The 18335-nt window shown below is 45.7% G+C and overlaps 1 protein-coding gene across 1 annotated transcript in view; it reads left to right on the top strand.

Moving 5' to 3' along the window:
- Positions 1–18335, top strand: part of ADAM11 (ADAM metallopeptidase domain 11) — a 345706-nt gene that overhangs the window by 98934 nt on the left and 228437 nt on the right. The window contains exon 3 of the mRNA XM_069634268.1: positions 12188–12264. Coding sequence (XP_069490369.1) covers positions 12188–12264 — 77 coding nt within the window. The remainder of the gene's footprint in view (positions 1–12187; positions 12265–18335) is intronic.

The following is an 18335-nucleotide window of genomic DNA, read 5'->3' as shown; positions in this document are numbered from 1 at the left end:
CACAAAGGAGCCGATGTCCTCACGAAAAACGGACCTCTGTAAGCAGAATAGAAAGTCTTTTTAGCTTAGTAGTTGATATTCCCTGACCTGATTTCCAGACGTTCCCTATGCTATATCAACAGGGTTTCCCCACCCCCCCCCCCCCAAAAAGTGTCACTCCTCTTCAGCTCTAGTCTACACCATATTAGCTGGCTTGCCATTGACTCTGCAGGCCGCTCATGTAGCCAGTGTAGAACCTGGAGAGGTGTTGATTGTAGTACATTGTCCAATAGCATTGATGTTGAGGCAGGCCCCAGTTCCAGATGTGCAGAAATTAGACATGGTTTTGGACCTCTAAGTATGCTTTGCTGCCAAAGGCCTTGTTTGAAGCTAGCTGGGACCTGGACTCTCGGGGTAGTCTAAATTCCTATATCATCATCCATCAATCTTCATCCTTTCGCAGGACCTTTAGATCGGAACTTCTAACAAGCCCAGTCCCAGTTCTTTGTCGCAGCCAGGCCAGCACTTTACTTCTTAGGGCATCGCTAGGTCCAGGTCCTGATGGCGACATAACCTCAGTGATAACGATGTTTCTTTGGTCTAGAACCAGATCTCTCAGAGACTTATACACAATATATGGCAGCTGTGATTTATTGAGACGTGAGACCTTAAACACATTAAGATTCTGTTTTTATAGAGTCACCGAAATCAGCACACAACATATTTGGACCCAGTTTGGCTTCAGGTAATGATGACCCCCTCGTGGGCTTCCGTGACAGTAACTCCTGTTACAGGTGAATCCTTATTGTTAAGGTCCGCTGGCTTCAAGTTGACCATTTTCACGGGTTCCTGATTATTAGCCGCATTCAGCTCCATCTGTCTGGCTTTCCCTACAGTCTCCATCCTCTGATCTGCAAGTCAGCCCCTTTGCAGGCATTACTAGGTGAGGTGACCAGAGCCTGCTGACAGCTCCCGCAGCTATGGTTAGCTGCATCCATGTACAAAGGTGGCTCTGTTTGCCATGAGTTGTCCACCATAACCGGGTAAACATTTCTGCACTGGAGAAGATCAGCACCAGTAGCGGCCCTTACCCGGGCATACCCTTGTCACCACTGTATCATTTAGATCCAGCCATTAGCCGAAATCCTAAACATTTCTGCACTGGAGAAGATCAGCACCAGTTGCAGCCCTTACCCGGGCGTACCATTGTCACCACTGTATCATTTAGATCCAGCCATAAGCCGAAATCCTAAACATTTCTGCACTGGAGAAGATCAGCACCAGTAGCAGCCCTTAGCTGCTGCCATTGAGCGGAACTATACCGTTCTTCCATCCGCGCAATGTACCTAGGTATTGTCGTCATACTCCAGGATTGACCTTGTAAGCCAAGGTACATCCAGATCTGTCCAGGTCCTGCTATCTTCCGCCAGATGCAAGCTCTGGCACATCCATCCTATGCCAAACACTGTCTCATGTGCCCTGATATGCCAGGTGCAATGCCTTTTGCTCAGTTGCAGCTCCATATTCCCTAGTACAGATCTGCAAGCCCAGTTGCAGGCACAAATGGCCATGTACTGCCATCATATGCCAGGAAGGGCCTCGTATGCTGGTACATCATAACCAGCTACAGACATCATATGCCCAGATAAAGTCATCATTTGCCCAGCTATGTCCTTCTTTTCCCAGGTGCCGCATCATATGCCAAGTTGCAGCTATTTTATGCCAGCACAAAGCATCATAAACTGGAAACTACTTCACATGCCCCACAGTGTTGCCATCAATTTCCGGGAACCTCCATTGCTTTCTCTTCTGCCAGGTAGTGCCACCATATGCCATGGTACGGCCCCTCGTTGCCATGCACAGGCTTGTATACCCAGGTTTAACCATCATATTCCTGGTGCTGTCCCGTATGGCATCCTAGGGTCTGTTGTCCTCTGCCAGGGTTAGCCTTATGGGGCCTGGTAGGTATTGCCATCATATACCTGATGTGTGCACAGGTAAAGGCCCATATGTCTAAGGGGACATTTCTTGTGACCATGTGCAGCTATTGTATGCACGCCACCACCATTATATGTCCAGGTGCAGCCTCTTACGGCCAGCTGCTGCCCTCGCCCCACTGTTCAGCCCCCAGCAACGAGGCACTGTGGACACAAGAACCTGGGTGCTTTCTTCCTGCTTGTGGCTGTGTCTTCTGGGTGCTTCCTGCTGTGCTCGGGGGCAGAAGGTGGGAGAAAGGAGGTTAGAGGACCCTCTAAACGAGACTGGTTCCCAAATCGCCTACTCTGATCTATGTAAAAATCAAGTTCTACGAGGCTCTATAGCCTAGCTCGGTGCCTAGAGGCTGGTGAACCTGCCCTGTAATCAATAGGTGCCCTTATTCATGGCCATTTTTTGTAAACGCGGGCTCTAAGTGACTCTATATAGGGGCTTTGAGAATGTGAGTGAGTTGTAGGGGGCTTTATGTTCTAGCTTAGAGTCTGGGTCAGAAGGAGCTCCCTGCACATGGCTGTTTCTGACCATTGGGTCGGTCGACTCTCAGTCTTCTGAGCTCTGTGCGTTCGGCTGGCCCCACCGAGGTGAGTGATGGGTTCGGATAGATGGGCGGTGGGATGTGAAGCAAACTTGGAAAGCAACCCGCCACCCGGGACGTGATGATAGGCTGGCGGGGTCATAGAGCCTAGCATTGCTTTGTGTGTGTTGCTGATGCACAGTCAGAGTAGAGCAGGGGTACTGAGACGTTTTTATACTGAGACTCCATTGAGTACAAATATTGTTTCCGGCCACCCCCAGAAGCTATAACTGCTTATACTTTCTATTGAAAGCAGTCACACCCTAATCCCTCTTTAAAGAACCTCATACCCGCTGGAGAACTTTAGGGTCCCCCAGGTGGGCCAGCCCCACAGTTTGAAGACCACTGCTCTAGAGTGTTGGCTGATGGGAGGCCAATCTGTGAAAACTATCTTCTTTCCCAACCAATGACATTAAGGGTGTGATGGGAATAACATAATACTATGAAAGTGCGGTTTGCTTCATGGGAGTTATCTGGCTTTCTTATGAGTCGGGAGAGGCGTGTCTACTCCCACAATCTTTAATGCACAGTGCCGCAAAGCTAGCATCCGTTTCTAGCAGGTGAACCTCACTGTAAACAAGCATTGGCAACGCCAACAGTTTGGAATTGGCTTTTGCCAGGCACTGCCATAATAGGACTACATTGCCATAGGATGGCAAGAGCTGGACAATGACGTGATCACCTGGGAACATGAAAGCAGTGCCTGGCAAATGCATATCTAGTACCTATGCAGAAGCCAGAACTATAAGCTTTGTCAGTGCTTGTTTTCCACAGGACTTTAATGGAAGGAACAGATATAAATGAAGTGGCTGAAGGCACACCTGGGTAGGACATGTTTATTGCAAGAGTAGCACATGTTCAGCTACAGTGAAGCCCTTAACCATATTCAGAGCCCTTAGAAACAAATAGTGGTAGGCCAAAATTGCATCCTACTGCTTGACAGAGCAAATCAGAGTTCCAAGGGGATGTGTTTTGGGCCAGGAGGGGCGGGTAGTGGCCGGGTATGGCCATAGAGATTAACATGGCTGTGGGAAGTCAATGACTGGGGAAATAACCGAACACCATCCACAAGCTGTATGTCCCACCCCTCACTTGTTATCTCCCTCCTTGTAGTACTCCAATGAAATAGTTTCGGCTTATAGGTTTGGCTTTAGTGCCACCTACTAGCCCAAACTAAAAATAGCGTGCTATAAACACAGTATAAATGCCACTGTTGCAGGCCATGATCCCAGGTGTTAACACAGGAGATCCAAGCGAGTCAATACAACATAACATGGAAAAACAAAAGGGAAAATAATGGCGATAAACACATTAGAAAGGACACCACAACATACAAGAACAGGGAAGCTGGTGGAAAGGGGACATAGCCAAAAAGCTAGAAGGCACCTAGGCTGATAAGAGAACAAGGATATTTAAACAACCCAATGCTGGAAGCTACCAGGGGATTATTGGGTGCCAAAGCTAGCAATAGACAAGAAACCAATTACTCAAGGCAGTGTTGGGACAGAGAGGACTAGCCTGGTATTGAATATGAGGATTGGGCAAAATGCAGAGAGGCTGTAAATCCGAGACAACTCGTACAGGATATAGGGGGTTAATTAGGAGGGAAGCAAGCAAAAGATGGTTCACAGCTCCCGGGTTGTGAATGGGCAGACTGTGCTGCGTTAATGGGCAACAGATGCCTCTTCCTGACGAGAAACAAGATGCAGCCTCCAAAGCTTGGCGCTACCACGATCCAAGAAAGAAGAATGCAAAATGTTCCTTTGCTGATTTGTGGAACGTGGAAGCAGGAAACATCGCGATCTGACCAACTGTAATGCAAAGGGTGGGCACCGCAGCTTGCAGTTACCAAGGACAAGCATGCCAGAGGGAGGCCAGAGAAGATCATGAATATGCCATCATGGCTGGCAAGGACTGGGTTCTTTTAGAAAAGGAAAAATCAGTAGGTCCAGCATGCCCACTCCCCATGAACCCTTCTGGCAGCCGCACCCTTTGGGAGGTGAATGGGAAGCCTCATGGGCCTGGTTGAATGTCCTCTCGGCCTAGCTCTCTGAATCATGGATAGTGTCGTTTAAGGTTGCCCGGCTTCTGGATTTACTATTGGGGTTTTGAATTGCAGTTCGATATAATCCTTTTCATCTTGATAAATGTACTTTCTGGCTTCATGGCATTGGAATCCCCAACTTAGACTCCCAGAATGAAATGAAAGTTAGGTCTTCCATTCTGTGATTGCAATGGCCATATTTTCATATTGCTACTTTTGGGAAGCAATTCACTGACTCCCCAATCCCGACCTGCCTCCTACTGGCATGAGCCTTAGATTATCTTACTAATCATGTGCGTGAGTGAGCTCTGGGGGTGGCTTGATATCCTGGCTGACCCCTTGTTTGGGTGAGTCCTGTGTGGTTCTGGGTATGTGTAATCCTGAGCTCCATCTGTTGCTATATCCTTCTTCGCGCGTGTGTAGAATAACTTCTAGGTGCCTGTTTATCCCAGTTATCTCTGTGTGAATATGACCTTGTTGCTTTTGGTGGCTATCTATCCAGCCTTGATTTGTGTAGGTGCAAGATCTTCATGGCTACATACCCAACCTTGCTTTATGTAGGCATGAGCTCTTTATATCCATGTATTATGTAGGAGTACGCTCTTTGTGGTTATATAACCTTGCTGGCTTTCAGTAAGCGGGAAGTCTTGGTGGCTATATATCCAGGTTTCCTTTGTGTAGGCCGGAGCACTTGGTGGCTACATATTCTAGTTTGCCTCGTAGGTGCAAGCTCTTTTAGGGAATAAAACAAATATTGCTTTGTATAGGTGGGAGCTTTGGGGGCTATAACCTACCTATCAATGCGGCAGGTCTTGATGGCTATGTATTCAGGCTTGATTTGCTAATCATGAGCTCTAGGTGGCTATATAACCGGGTTTGCTTTGTCTAGGTGCAAGCTCTTTGTGGCTATATCCTACATCGATATGTGTAGGAATAAGTTATTGATGTCTATATATACAGACATGATTTGTGTAGTCAAGGGTTCGGATCTACATATAGCCAGATTTCCTCATGCAAGCGGGATATCTTGGTGGATGTATATCTAGGTTTGCTTTGTGTAAGCTCGAGCTCTCTGTGGCAATATATACAGACTTGCTTTGTATAGGTGAGAGTTCTTAGTGGCTAGATACCCAAGATTTCTTTGTATAGGTGTGAGCTTTTGGCAGCTATATATCCAGAAAAATTACAAATGTACTAAGCGATTACTTTACCTGCATTAGCACAAATAATTAACGGATGGGGTCCTGCCACTAAACCTATCCCCCTAGTGGAGACTACGCAATGTGTTCGTGTGTAAAATGAAAAGAAAAACGTTATTAAGGGAATTAACTATCTGCACTAACCCCTAATCAAATGTCAAGAAAGCTAAATATTTTGTGATGAAACCTCAAAATGTGAGGAACTAACTTCTTAGATAATGGACATGAGTTGGGTAAATAAAGGTTAAAGTAAAGACACAAGCAGTGCCAACACCTGGCTAGTGTTTCGTGCCGAGACGCTTTCTCAAGGCAATGCAGATTGGTTCTACAACATATGTACAAAGTACAAAGTAATGGATAAAACTGGCGTAGAGTAGTAGATATATATGCCATCTCTAGTTCCCGCCCCATCACCTCTATCATACTGGAACAGCATTAAGAGAGCACTATGTATGACACCAGGTATCATCCCAATACTGAATCGAAGATACGAGAGACGTTATGCACTCAGACAACCATATTGAATTTATCCTAACACTGACGTGGTGGAATGATGTCTGCATACACCATTGGACAACCGAGACCTAGAATTGAAGCCTGATGAGAGCAGAGTGACGTCATGAGGAGAAGACACAAAGACGCACTGAAACAATATGAGAACACTGAAAGAATGAAGATGCAACTGAAATAACAAGAGAAACATGTAATTAAATACGAAGAAATCATGTGCCCCAAAGAAATGAGTGAGAGAAGACAAAGTAATTGTACATACGCAGAAATGCAAGGTAGACAAGACATACAGAAGCTTGCTGCAGAAGAATATGTTACATGACTAAAGCGGCCATGATGAAAAGATGGACGCCAGGCTCGTGTTGAAACCAATCAAGCTACCTCAGAGACGGACCAGGGTTGCTGAGTCAGGAGATGCTGTAAAAACAGCTTTGTTTGAGAAACTAAGAATATCTATTGGCCTGGGATCAAGGATGCCACATCAAGGAATAATTGCAAGACATAAAGAGAGTCAAGAGGATAAGCCATGTAGGACATATTTCTCTTAGATTAAGAAAATAAGAAAACATCTGTGTGTGCCAAGTAGTGGAAAATCAAAGACGTAGACAACATATGTGAGGTAGAGTAACCAAGTCTCCAGAGGCCAAGAGGATTAGTGACACTCAGCCTAATTGAATTAAATAGCATTAAATAAAATGTTGAAATGGACAAAATCGTGGTCTCCTCACACGTGATTCAGACCTAGCTCCAGGCGAAGATAGTGGTGTGCCTACACTCCCTTAAAAGTCCCAGAAAAGAGAACAGTCCGCAAGGTCAAATACAAAGAAGAGGCCTTGGCTGAGGGTCTGAGTGATGATGGACTAATTGGGCAAGTGGGTAGTAGTCTGATGTTCTCTGCACCTGGGTTTTGTTTTGCTTATGTGCTGCTAACTAGCCAAAAGTCCAAGGTTGGGAGAAAATGCCAACCAATCATAAGGGGCTATGCAGCACTGTGGTATACAATGTTGCAAAAGCCAAGCCGCTGCTGTTATTCTGTTATAGTCTGTATTATACGTATTTAGAGGTGGTTCAAGGCGTTCCTACCAGATAAGAGTCATCCAATAATGACACTAACATTTATATGATATATAGGTACATATATTCCCTTAACCAATACCTCCCTTCAATACATTTTACACTTTGCAACGTAGAATGACATCATAGCAGACCCACATTGAGGTATCAAGCCTTTGTATAATCAGATTGTTATTGTGAGTGTGTGGACTACAAACCATTGTTCACCAGATGGCCCTACTTTATTTGAGCTGATAATAAAGTAGTACTTTGCCATATTCTTTGAGTCTGTCTGGTTATTTGGGTCTGAGATCATTATTGGTAATTCCGTCTAGCACATGAAATGCTCCAGGTGAGACTGCACACTGGTATCTACAAATATTGATATCTTGCATGTAGCTCTCTGTGATGAGTTATCTTCATTGGTGATCCTCCAAGTAATATTCAATGTTTTACATTTTTTTTATTTGAATGTACTTTGGTTCAACAAACCTTTCACATACAATTACCACACCAGTAACATTATTCCTACACATAACAAACAAAGGAACCCTTAATACAATTCATGTTTCAGCCGTTATCAAAAACAAACTTTAAAATCAGAGTATTAAAATTCTTAAAATCACAGATATCATTTCATAACCATTATTGCATTTGTATCACACATCTATGACCCCCTTACTCTCATAAATACACAACAATTACTAACAGCCAACCCTCAATTCCCTGTTAGTTAATAGTCAACTTCCAGTAAACCTTGCTCATACCACCACCAAATAACAGCTGTAGATCTCTCTTAGGTGCGTTCAACTGACAGTGTAGCCCCCACCCGGCATTTTTTTAAGAGAAAAGACAGCCTCCAAATGTATCAATACTGCTAAAATCAGCAAAGTACGGCTACCCATCAGTAATTTATTCCACCATTCATCACAATTCATTACCCTGTACTTTTTGTTTTTTGAAATTGATCAAAGTGCAATTCTCCAAGCTCAATAAACCACTGCATTTCACTGTCACATGTTTCAAAGTTTCAATTTTGTTACACACCTTACAAAAGTGGCAAGTTCTGAGATTACAAGGGACCCCATTATCTGCACCAATAATCTCATTGGTCAAGACCAAATTTAGTTGAAACCGTAAGCACTGGGCCCTCATCCCCGCACTTGGGAACTTGAAAGGGTAGGCTAGGATTTTATGCCATGGTTTCACATCTCAAACCACCTGGCAGTATAACTTGTAACTACTATTTTCCCTTGTTCCCTCCCTTGCCTTGAAGCGCTTTGAAACACATTGTGTATAGGCGCTATATAAATAAACTATCATATCATATCATACTGAACTCCTCAATGGCATTAATCTATTTATAATTCCATAACTTGATTTTCACCCCCTGTGGGTACTGTGTAAGATTTTTCCGAGATCACATTAGTATTCGCCAGGAGGTTTGTACATCTAGTAAACCATATCTTCACATCCTTAACTGCATTTCTTGTAATTTCATAATTGATCTGCTATAAAAGGACCCTGGTTTCACCAGCAGGATCTTCCTGCAAAGGGACAGGATTTTCCAATTCACCATAGCAGTTAAAGACACAAGCCCCAGCATGTATCACATTACCAAAATGGGAACTCCCATAGGCAATCCAAGCACGGTTCTCCAAAACAGACCCTCCAGGCTCTTCCAGGGGATCAAATCAGGATTTAGTAAAATCTCAGCACCACATATCAAAGTCGGCACAACCTTGCACCTATAAAATCTGATCATTGGAGTGATCGAAAATCTTCAAAATGTCCTGTTAATAACCTTAGCCTGTGCCGCTAGCGCCACTATCCTTTGTTTTAAAATAAGTTATATATGCATTGCTAGAACCCTAGACAATCCTAAATCCCAAATATGTAAACATCAAAACTAATTTAGTAGTGCCCAAATACCAGTTTAGATTACTATATGTGTTTTCTTTACTTCACCAATATTCATGATTTTGTTGTTTTCCTCATTAATTACCAAGTTGTTGGAAGTTGCATATCTTTGTAGTTCCACCAGTAGTCTTTGGAGCCCTATAAGCGTCTGATCAATTAGAATTAAATCATCCACATATATTAGTCTCGAACATTTCAGCGGTCCCAATTGTGAAGGAAAGGCTCTGGCAGCATATAAAAAAATCACCAATTTCAGAAACAAATTAAAAAGGGCTTGGGCCAGAATGCACCCTTGTTTTAGGCCATGTTCCTTTCAAATACATTTCAATAGTTTTCAATCATTACCTTATAGGACCTGTACTAAAGTGCTTGAGTGCAGTGCCCTTAAAATATCAACTAAAATACTGGACAGCCCCACTTCAAAAGCTTCGCCCATAACACATCCTTATTCACGCTATCGAAAGCTAGGGCGAGGTCTACATATGCCAAATACACTGGGACACCCTTTGCCAAAGCCTTACTTTTCAGCAGATTTGCAATGAACCCATTAACTGCAGCACCCTTTTCCTTAACAAATCCAGTTTAGAACGTATCCAGCCTTCCACTTTTAGCGGCGATTGGTCTAACAGCCCTCACACTATTTTATGTTTGTAAATACGATATGTTAGATTAATTAAAGTGGTAAAGATAAACAAATCCATAAAAGCCATTTTGTGTAAGTCCAAACATCAAAATAGAGGTGTTTTTTTGGGATCCCATTGTGGATGCCTCTGTGATTGACAAGAAGATGCAAGTAATTCATTGGCTGTTTGGCTCTCTGTATTGGACCACTAAAAGCTTGCGGGTAAAAATGGAAGATAGGGTATAGCCACCAAGAGCATGCGTCCACACAAATTAAGCATGGATATCCCCACCAAATACACAAAGCAAATCTGGGTATATCACCAAGAACGCACACATATAGATAGCAAGGTAGTATACAGCCACCAAGAGCTCGAGCTTACATAATTCAAGCCTAGATATATACCACCAAGAGCTCCCACATACACAAAGTAAAGCTGATATCTAGCCACATCTACACAGAGCAAGCCTGGATATATAGCCACCAAGGGCGTGTCGCTACACAAAGCGAGCTGGGATGTGCAGGCACCAAGAGCTTACACTTATTCAAAGCCAACCTGGATATGTAGCCACCAAGAGCTCTTGCCCGCACAAAGCAAAGCTGGAGATGTAGCTAGCTAAATATTTTGTGATGAAGCCTCAAGAAATTTGAAAAGAACTTCTCAGGTCATGGAAATGTATTAATAATTAAACCTTAAAATAAAGAAACAATAGATGCTGACACTCACTTGGTCAGTGTTTCACGTCGAGACCCTTTCTCAAGGCAATACAGAGTGATTCTACAGCATGAGCAAAAGTAATGGATGGTAATTGGTTTCAACACAGGTTGATCTCTTTCATGTTGCCCTAACTGATCAGGTAGCATTTGTTGATGAACCTCCAAGTAATAGGCAATATTTGCTGTTTGTAAATACAACGATATCGACAGTCGGCCTAGTGATTCCTATGGTACTGTGTAATGGAAATGGCCCGCTTCATTTCTGGTGCTGGAAAACGGTCCTTGTAAAGCTTTCTGTGCAAGTTTTTTTGTGGGGGGATCCCGCTGTGGATACCTCTGTGGTTGACAAGATGATGCAAGTTATGCAGTGGCTGGTACCCCATGCTTCTGACTTACACCGCACCAGACGTTTCATTGAGCATACCTCTGCATCTCACTGCTTACTCCGCGTCTCAAAGACTCCACTCCTGTGCCTCAATCCCCAGTCCAATTAGCTGGGTCAGCGCCTTACTGCTGACACCATGTCGTAATGGTTCCACATTTCCACCTGACAACAAACCTTGAGGACACAACCCCCGCCGTTCACCCAGGACCTTAAGACTCAATAACCCTATGCCTCTGCTATACATATAGACTCAAGGACTCCACTTCCTGTGCCTAGAGGCCAGACCACAAGATTTGGGCTCATCACTGCCATCCGGGAGCAATAATTCCCTCTTGGCAAGTTTGAAATGGTGCGCTACTTTCAGGTGGAGAAATGAGATTCATGATAGGGGGCGAGTGATTGTTATGGTTGGCTAGTATCTTGCGACTCGAAGTGTGTATATTTGTAAAGGATACTCCCAAGTCTCCATAACTTCGCCCGCACCCTTACCCCTTCCTAGGTCTTGAATCGGGACTAAACACTGCGCTTACGTATTAACAACTCAGTAATTAACTTCTCGCACCAAGTCTCAATTAGTCTCTCGCTGGTGCCCCAAACCTTTCTCAAGCCTTAATTCCACCCAATATCTCACACCCTGTCTCACTGTACTTACAGTGCACCTTATGCCTTTCCCCAAGGGGCTCAGTTACTCATCCCTGACACCTTCATGCTCTCCCCAAACCTTCATTATGCCACTGCCTCCCAGCTGGCACAAAGCCTTAACACCACCACCAACCATCTCAAGCCTTTCCCCACATCGCAATAACTATACCGCTGTGATTTTCTGCTTGTCCGGGACCTCAGCTCCACTCAGTGTATTGTGCCTGGTAAGAAGCCTTGATAATTTCACCCCTTTATTCCATTCACCCTACCAAAAGCTTCAAAAGTTCTCCCTCAATGACAGTCATATCCTCTGGCTCACCTTTGACACGTCATTTGCTCCTCGCACCTGGCCGCAAACCAAAATGTCTCCACCACCTGTGCCTCCTTACACGTCTGCTGTAACCTTGATAGGCTACACATCATTCACTGTGCCTCCGACTTGTCAAGCCGCCATCTTTCACTATCATAACTGCTCCCATGCCCCTTCTCAGTGGTGCTTTAATTTCCGGTAAATCTGTTGGAGTCACTCTTTCCTCTTCTTTTACAGTCTGGGCACCTTGCACAAGTGAGTTTCGTCATCCAGGCCTTCGGAACGGCCTTCACGCTGGACCTACATCTAAACCAGTAAGTCCCTTTATCTTCTCCAGGCTGGAGTGTTTGCTGTGCTGTGAAGGTTGTGGCCCAAGTGTGCAGGTGTACTTTTGTGAACATAGCAGGCATATTTGTTATGACTGACTCTTGCTTCCAAGCCTAATTTTCTTTAGTAAATCAATTAAATCACTGATGTGAAAGGGAACAATAATTTTATGAACTTCAGTTACTTGGAGATGTGTAGGCACATGTGCTAAAATCATTAATAATGTAATGTAATCTTGCAACCAGTGTATTAGGTCATGTACCTACACTGTCAAATGTAATAACTGTAATTTATGTGTAACTGCTATTGCTAATATCCGAATTTCCTGTAATGACGATGTTTATTGTACTATCTGCAACAATGTCTGCTTTTCAAGATATGTAAACCTGCAACCACTTTCGTAAGATTATAACTGAGCAAAAATAAATAAATACTAAACAATTCCATATAAATAATGTTACTGCCGAGGCGCAGAAGGCTGTGTATGAAACAGTGAGGCTGTGTGTCGGTGATCCATAGAAATGATGACACTGGTGAGACTAGACAATGCTCTGCAACACTCTTTATATGAAATTCACTCAGAGAATTAAAGGGCAGGCGTCTGACTTTTCGAATCTTAATCCTAATTCAGGGGAATGAGTCTAATTGTCCTGTGTGTTGTGAGGAGGGGAACATCTAATGGAGGTTCTTCCTGATCAACAGCAAACCGTGATACGAAATTTTAAATCTAACTGTGGTTTTTACATTTTGGAATGAATCTTGTTGCTGCTTCGAACATTGTTGATTTTATGATTGTATTATGCTGTATCACATTAAATGTAAATAACATTTTTTTTTAATAATCCTAACGATGGTTGTCGACTATAGTTTGGCTACAGGTTGAACAGGGCAGGACAATTTTGTTCGATTTATTAATGTATTATTCAAATACCAGTCATAGGGGTTATACGATGTGCAGATAGCTGAGGGGTGGGGGGGGTGTCTCCATTCTGCCAAGATTCACATAATTTGATTCGAAGCCCTGAAATCGTATGACTCACTATAATTTATAATTGTTCTCTTTTAACGTGCTTAATACCAGAGACCAGTTACTACGCAGAGACTGGGGTTTGAACCTGTGTTGCTACGCGTTGCCCCTCAGCTGTGCTCCTTAGCCTCGATGATTCAAGAAGGATTGGCAATTTGGGTACTTAATTTTAATGTTCTTTATTTTAGCTGCCCTATTCTCAACACCACAGCTGTATTAAGGTCATCACAGAGTGCGCATGTCTGCTTTTACAATTCTTTATTTGAATCATAAGGTTGTTTCACGTGGGCACATCCATATTTATAGACTGGTTCCAAGTAGCTTAGACTGTTTGTTCGGGTATTAAGTGGATTTGCACTTCTGTAAAATTGTTTCTGTTTGGATCAATGCATATTGGAATCTTTTAAGACGTGGTACGTTACAGGCCAAGTGTGTTTTGGCGTCTACCAGCTTCTTGTACTTGTTTCATTGAGATTGTTGAGTATATGCCCACCTTGTGTTATATGTGTGTTTATGCTTTGTGTGTTCATATGTATCGGTGGTTAATATGAAATGGAAACCCCAAAGGAATTATTTTGGAAGCAGGGTTGGTAAATTGAAAACATGAGTTATGACCAGGGAAGCTATTACTTTTCTACTTTGCAGTTGCCGATATTTATGACTGGTTTTCCATGGAACGCACAACTGCCAAGCTTGCGGCTCTTCCAATTTTCTTTCCGAGAGGAGACCAGGTATCTACTGTACACCAAGCTGGTAGAGTTTAATGGAGGCACGCAGGATCTTGCAAAGACCAGTGCAAACCCACAATCCTGGGTAATTGTTCTGAGTGGCACAAGATGCAAGTCTGTCCTTGGTGCAGAAGCCACAGTAAAGCAAGATAAGACCTGCAGGGTGTGAAGAGGAAGGGCAATAGAAACAGGAATCCACCTCAATGGGACTTAACAAGGGAGCGGTCTCGGAGGTAGGGCTGGAAAATGTCAGAGAGCGTGCACTAGCGGAGCACAGGCCCTTATGGCCTTTGCTCCTCCCCTTCTTCCCTAGAATCAACCAGTGATGAGAATGGTGAGTCTGAATAGACTCAGTCAATCAATAGCAACTGGACAGATTAACCTTCAACCCTGCCTGCTCCATGTTAAGAGACTTCTTTTGTCATGATGAGTACAGGCTCCGTCTCAGCTTTTGGTGTCCGGACACATGCCAACACCGAGGTTGTGGCCAGGACGATAGAAACAAAAAGTGAGGTATACTACCTGGTGGGCAAAGATAGCAGCAGCAGAAGCCAGGGAAGGAAGCACAACCAAGTGTGCTGTGGTTACAAATGCAGAGGCGGTGGAACCCGAAGGGGGCGTGAGTGATGCAGTAGCAAGAGCTGCAGGGGTCAAGGATGTTGGAGCAGCCCTAGCATGCATGCATATGCTTCAGGATAGTGGGAGTCAAGGCAGGATGGGACTGGGACAAAAAAAGGCACACTCATCAAAAGAACAGTAGCCCACATTCGAGGATACAACTTCATGACATTTTGCTAAAAAAAGTGTTTGAATTGTGCCTGGGATGGGATGCTGCATTTTAAAGCCCATACCATCTAGTAAAGTCAAAAACCTCATCCAACATTGGCCCATAAAACGGGCCCCCGTTGGCCCCTTACACTGGCACTTCTAGGATCTTGCTCTACAGACCAGTCCGAGCATGACCACAGATGCCGGCAGCACCGAAACAGTGGTGGTATAACTGGTAGTGGCAGGAGAATGTCACTGAGGTGGTGTTGGGTGGCGCGCTGATGGGACTGAATGGCGGCGGAAACTTGGGGGCACATGAGTCACTGAGTCACTTCCGGGTCCTCCTGTGCAAGCCACAGGAAGACTGCAAGCTGGGATCCCTGTGAGTACTGCGCAGGCGGAAGGCCCCTGTGCTACAGACAGCTGTCTGAGACAGAGACCCGGACAGACACCTAACAGTGCTATTTGTACAACTTTTTTTTTAGATGTTTCGCTCAGTGTGAATTTAACAATGGTTGCAAAAGCAAACGAAGGAAGTGTCGCCCTGGGGAGGGCTTGCACGTGGAAATAAGGACGTGGAGCTGGAGGGCATGAAATGTCAACTTGCTTTGTTAACTTACAAACATGAACTGCCATCCCCCGGCAGAGGAAACCTCCCACCTCTCAGCATCTCTAATTGCGCCCTCCTTTGGGAGAGGGCGTGTATCTTAAAGGCACACAAACAGTAAGACCACCCCCGAAAGAATGTTCATGCATCCGGGCTAACATTCTTCGACCCATCGTAGCGGTTTCCTTGTCTCCCGCTGTGGTCTGACTGGTTGACCTCCTTCCTCCTCACCTGTAGAGTTGGAAGGGCTCCTCTCTTGACCCGACTCCCATACTGGTGGAACCCACAGCCCGTCCCTGGGCTCCCAGGCGACCGGGTCTTGTTCTGGCGCGGGAGATTCACTATCCTCCCTTTTGCATAGTCCTTGAAGAGCGAGCTATTCCTCGTGATTGCTTTGTCTTCATTTTGGGCTGTCACCATCGTCCCTTTGACAGCCGTCACACACATTGGCTTGGAGGCGAACTGGGAGTCTGTCTTCTTTACCATTGGCTGCTGCACAAGAACTTCATCTCCTACTTGGAAGTCCTTGGGGGTCGCTCAACGCCTTGCGTCTGAGTCTTGCTTCGCCTTAGCTTTCACTTCTGCATCCCTCTGGGATACCTTGGCATCAGCGTCACCAGGGGCTGACGACTCCCTCACGATACGTGTGTGGACATCATATTGAACCATCAGTTCTGCCAGGGTTTTATTTGTGGCCTCATGCAGAGTATTGCGATAGTCCCTGAGGAGCCGGCATAGGGCTTGATGGGGGTTCGTTGTCTCTATGCGGGTCCTTTGTAGGGTGTTCTTTATTGATGCCATGAGGCGTTCAGCTCTTCCATTCACCTCTGGCCACCGTGGTGTTATCTTGAGGTGCTTGAACCCAAGATGCTTTGCCAACGCCTCGAACTCGTGGCCGTTAAACGGCGGCCCATTGTTGGACTTGATCACCCTCGGATGCCCCATTCACTGAGTACTTCATCTAGGGTGGCTCGACTTGCGGGAAGGCGGTCGTCGTGAGTTTTTTGACAATCGGGAACCAAGAGTACTCATCAATGAGGAGGAGGAAATAGTCTCCCGACTCCACCGGCCCATAGAAGTCGACTGCCACCCTCTCCCACGGCTGCTCTGGGATCTGCATAGCCTGCAGCGGCACTGGGGGCTCAGCGGCAGCCGTGCACTGGCAGGCATGACAGTTCTTAATCTATTAGTCGACGAGGGAGTCTAGAAATGGAAACCAGATGTGTCAGCGTAGCTGTCTTTTTGTGTTTGCGGCCCCCGGGTGTCCCCCATGAGCTGTTCTGACTACTTCTGCCCAGAGGGTGGCGGGGATGACTATTCGCCAGTCTCTCCATTTCTTCCTTGCAGACCCCCGGATGAGCCAGCATTGCTCGCCTGTAGTCCTTCCATTTGTTTGTATTTGTCAGGGCGATGGCAAGGGCTGTCATTGGGTCCGTCGCTGACGCAGCCGCAGCCGTGTCCAGGGGCAGGGCTGGCGGGAGTGAGCTGGTGGCTACATAGTCGATGTACGCTGTGTCCCCTGCACGGGGGACTGGAGGGCCTGCTGGGTGTCGAGAGAGATAGTCCGCAGGGTTCACGTCACCCTCGGGTCTGTGGACAATGTCATAATCCTACACTTGCAGTCTGATGTCCCATCTCTCAATCCTCGGGGGCATCTTGGTGCTTGGGTTGCTGAACAGCGACAGCAGTGCCTGGTGGTCCATAATGAGGGTGAATTTATTGCCAATTATGAAGTTGTGAAAGTGTTCACAGGCCCAGACAGTGGCAAGGCTCTCCTTTTCAGCCTGTGAGTAGGCGGACTCGGGCATAGACAGGGCTCTGCTGGTGTATGCCACAATGTGCCTGGGATTGATGTCAGCTCTGTGTGTTTGCACTAGGATGGCTCCCAGACCCACGGGGCTGGCATCCACAGTTATTTCAGTGTGCCACGAGGGGTCGAAATAGGCAAGGCAATGTGCTTCAGTGAGAGCCCTTTTGATGGCCTCGAACACCTGTTGGCATGCCGGGGGCCACTCAAACACGGCCTCCTTCTGCAGCAACTTCCTCAGTGGTTCAGTGATCGAGGCATAGTGTGGGATCTACCTGGCACAGTACCCCGCCATCCCCAGGAAGGATCGATCATCAGCCACTTGATGTGGTTCTTTCAGCTTTGTGATGGTGTCCACTTTCTCTGGATCGGGTGTCATCCCATCGGCTGAAAATATGTGTCCAAAAAATGTCAGTTTTGCTTTACTGAACCGGCATTTATCGATGTTGAGGGTGAGACTTGCGGCTTGAACTGCTTTACATGTAGCTAGGAGTGCAGCATCATGAGCGTCTTTGGACGCGCCGAAAATGAGAATGTCATTACTGTAGTTCAGTGCACCAGAGACGGGTTGGATGATTTGTCTCACCGCTTCTTGAAAGATCTCGGCCGCTGATGCCGAAATTTAGCCTCCTGTACCGGAACAACCCTTCGTGAGTGGCAAATGTCATTATCCCTCTGGAGTCAGGGTGTAGCTCCAGTTGATGGTATCCCTGTATCAGGTCAAGCTTGGAGAACATGCGGGCGTTGTTGAGTTACATGATCATGTCCTCGATGCATGGGCCAGGGTGTCTCTCCCTCTGGATGGCGGTGTTGGTCATCCTCATATTGACACACAGGCATAGCCTACCTCCTTCCTTTGGCACGATGACCAGTGGGGAGACCCATGGCATGGGCCCAGTGGCGGGCTCGATGATCCCATCTGAGAGCAGTTGGTCCAGCTCACTGGAGACTAACTCCTGCAGGTGAAATCCAACCCACCTGGGGTGTTGGGGGACTGGTCTTACCAGTGGGTCAATGTGTAATTTGATCGGGGGGGGCCTTCAGTCTCCGCAGGCCTGTGCATAGCTGGGGAAACGTTTTCATGATGTCTAATTTGGTGATGAGGTTACGGGTGTCGTTAG

This window comes from Ambystoma mexicanum, chromosome 13 (assembly GCF_040938575.1).
Source record: "Ambystoma mexicanum isolate Mex_15411 chromosome 13, UKY_AmexF1_1, whole genome shotgun sequence".
NCBI lineage: Eukaryota > Metazoa > Chordata > Amphibia > Caudata > Ambystomatidae > Ambystoma > Ambystoma mexicanum.
The sequence above is the reverse complement of the archived record's forward strand: the minus strand, read 5'-3'. Positions and strand labels throughout refer to the sequence as shown.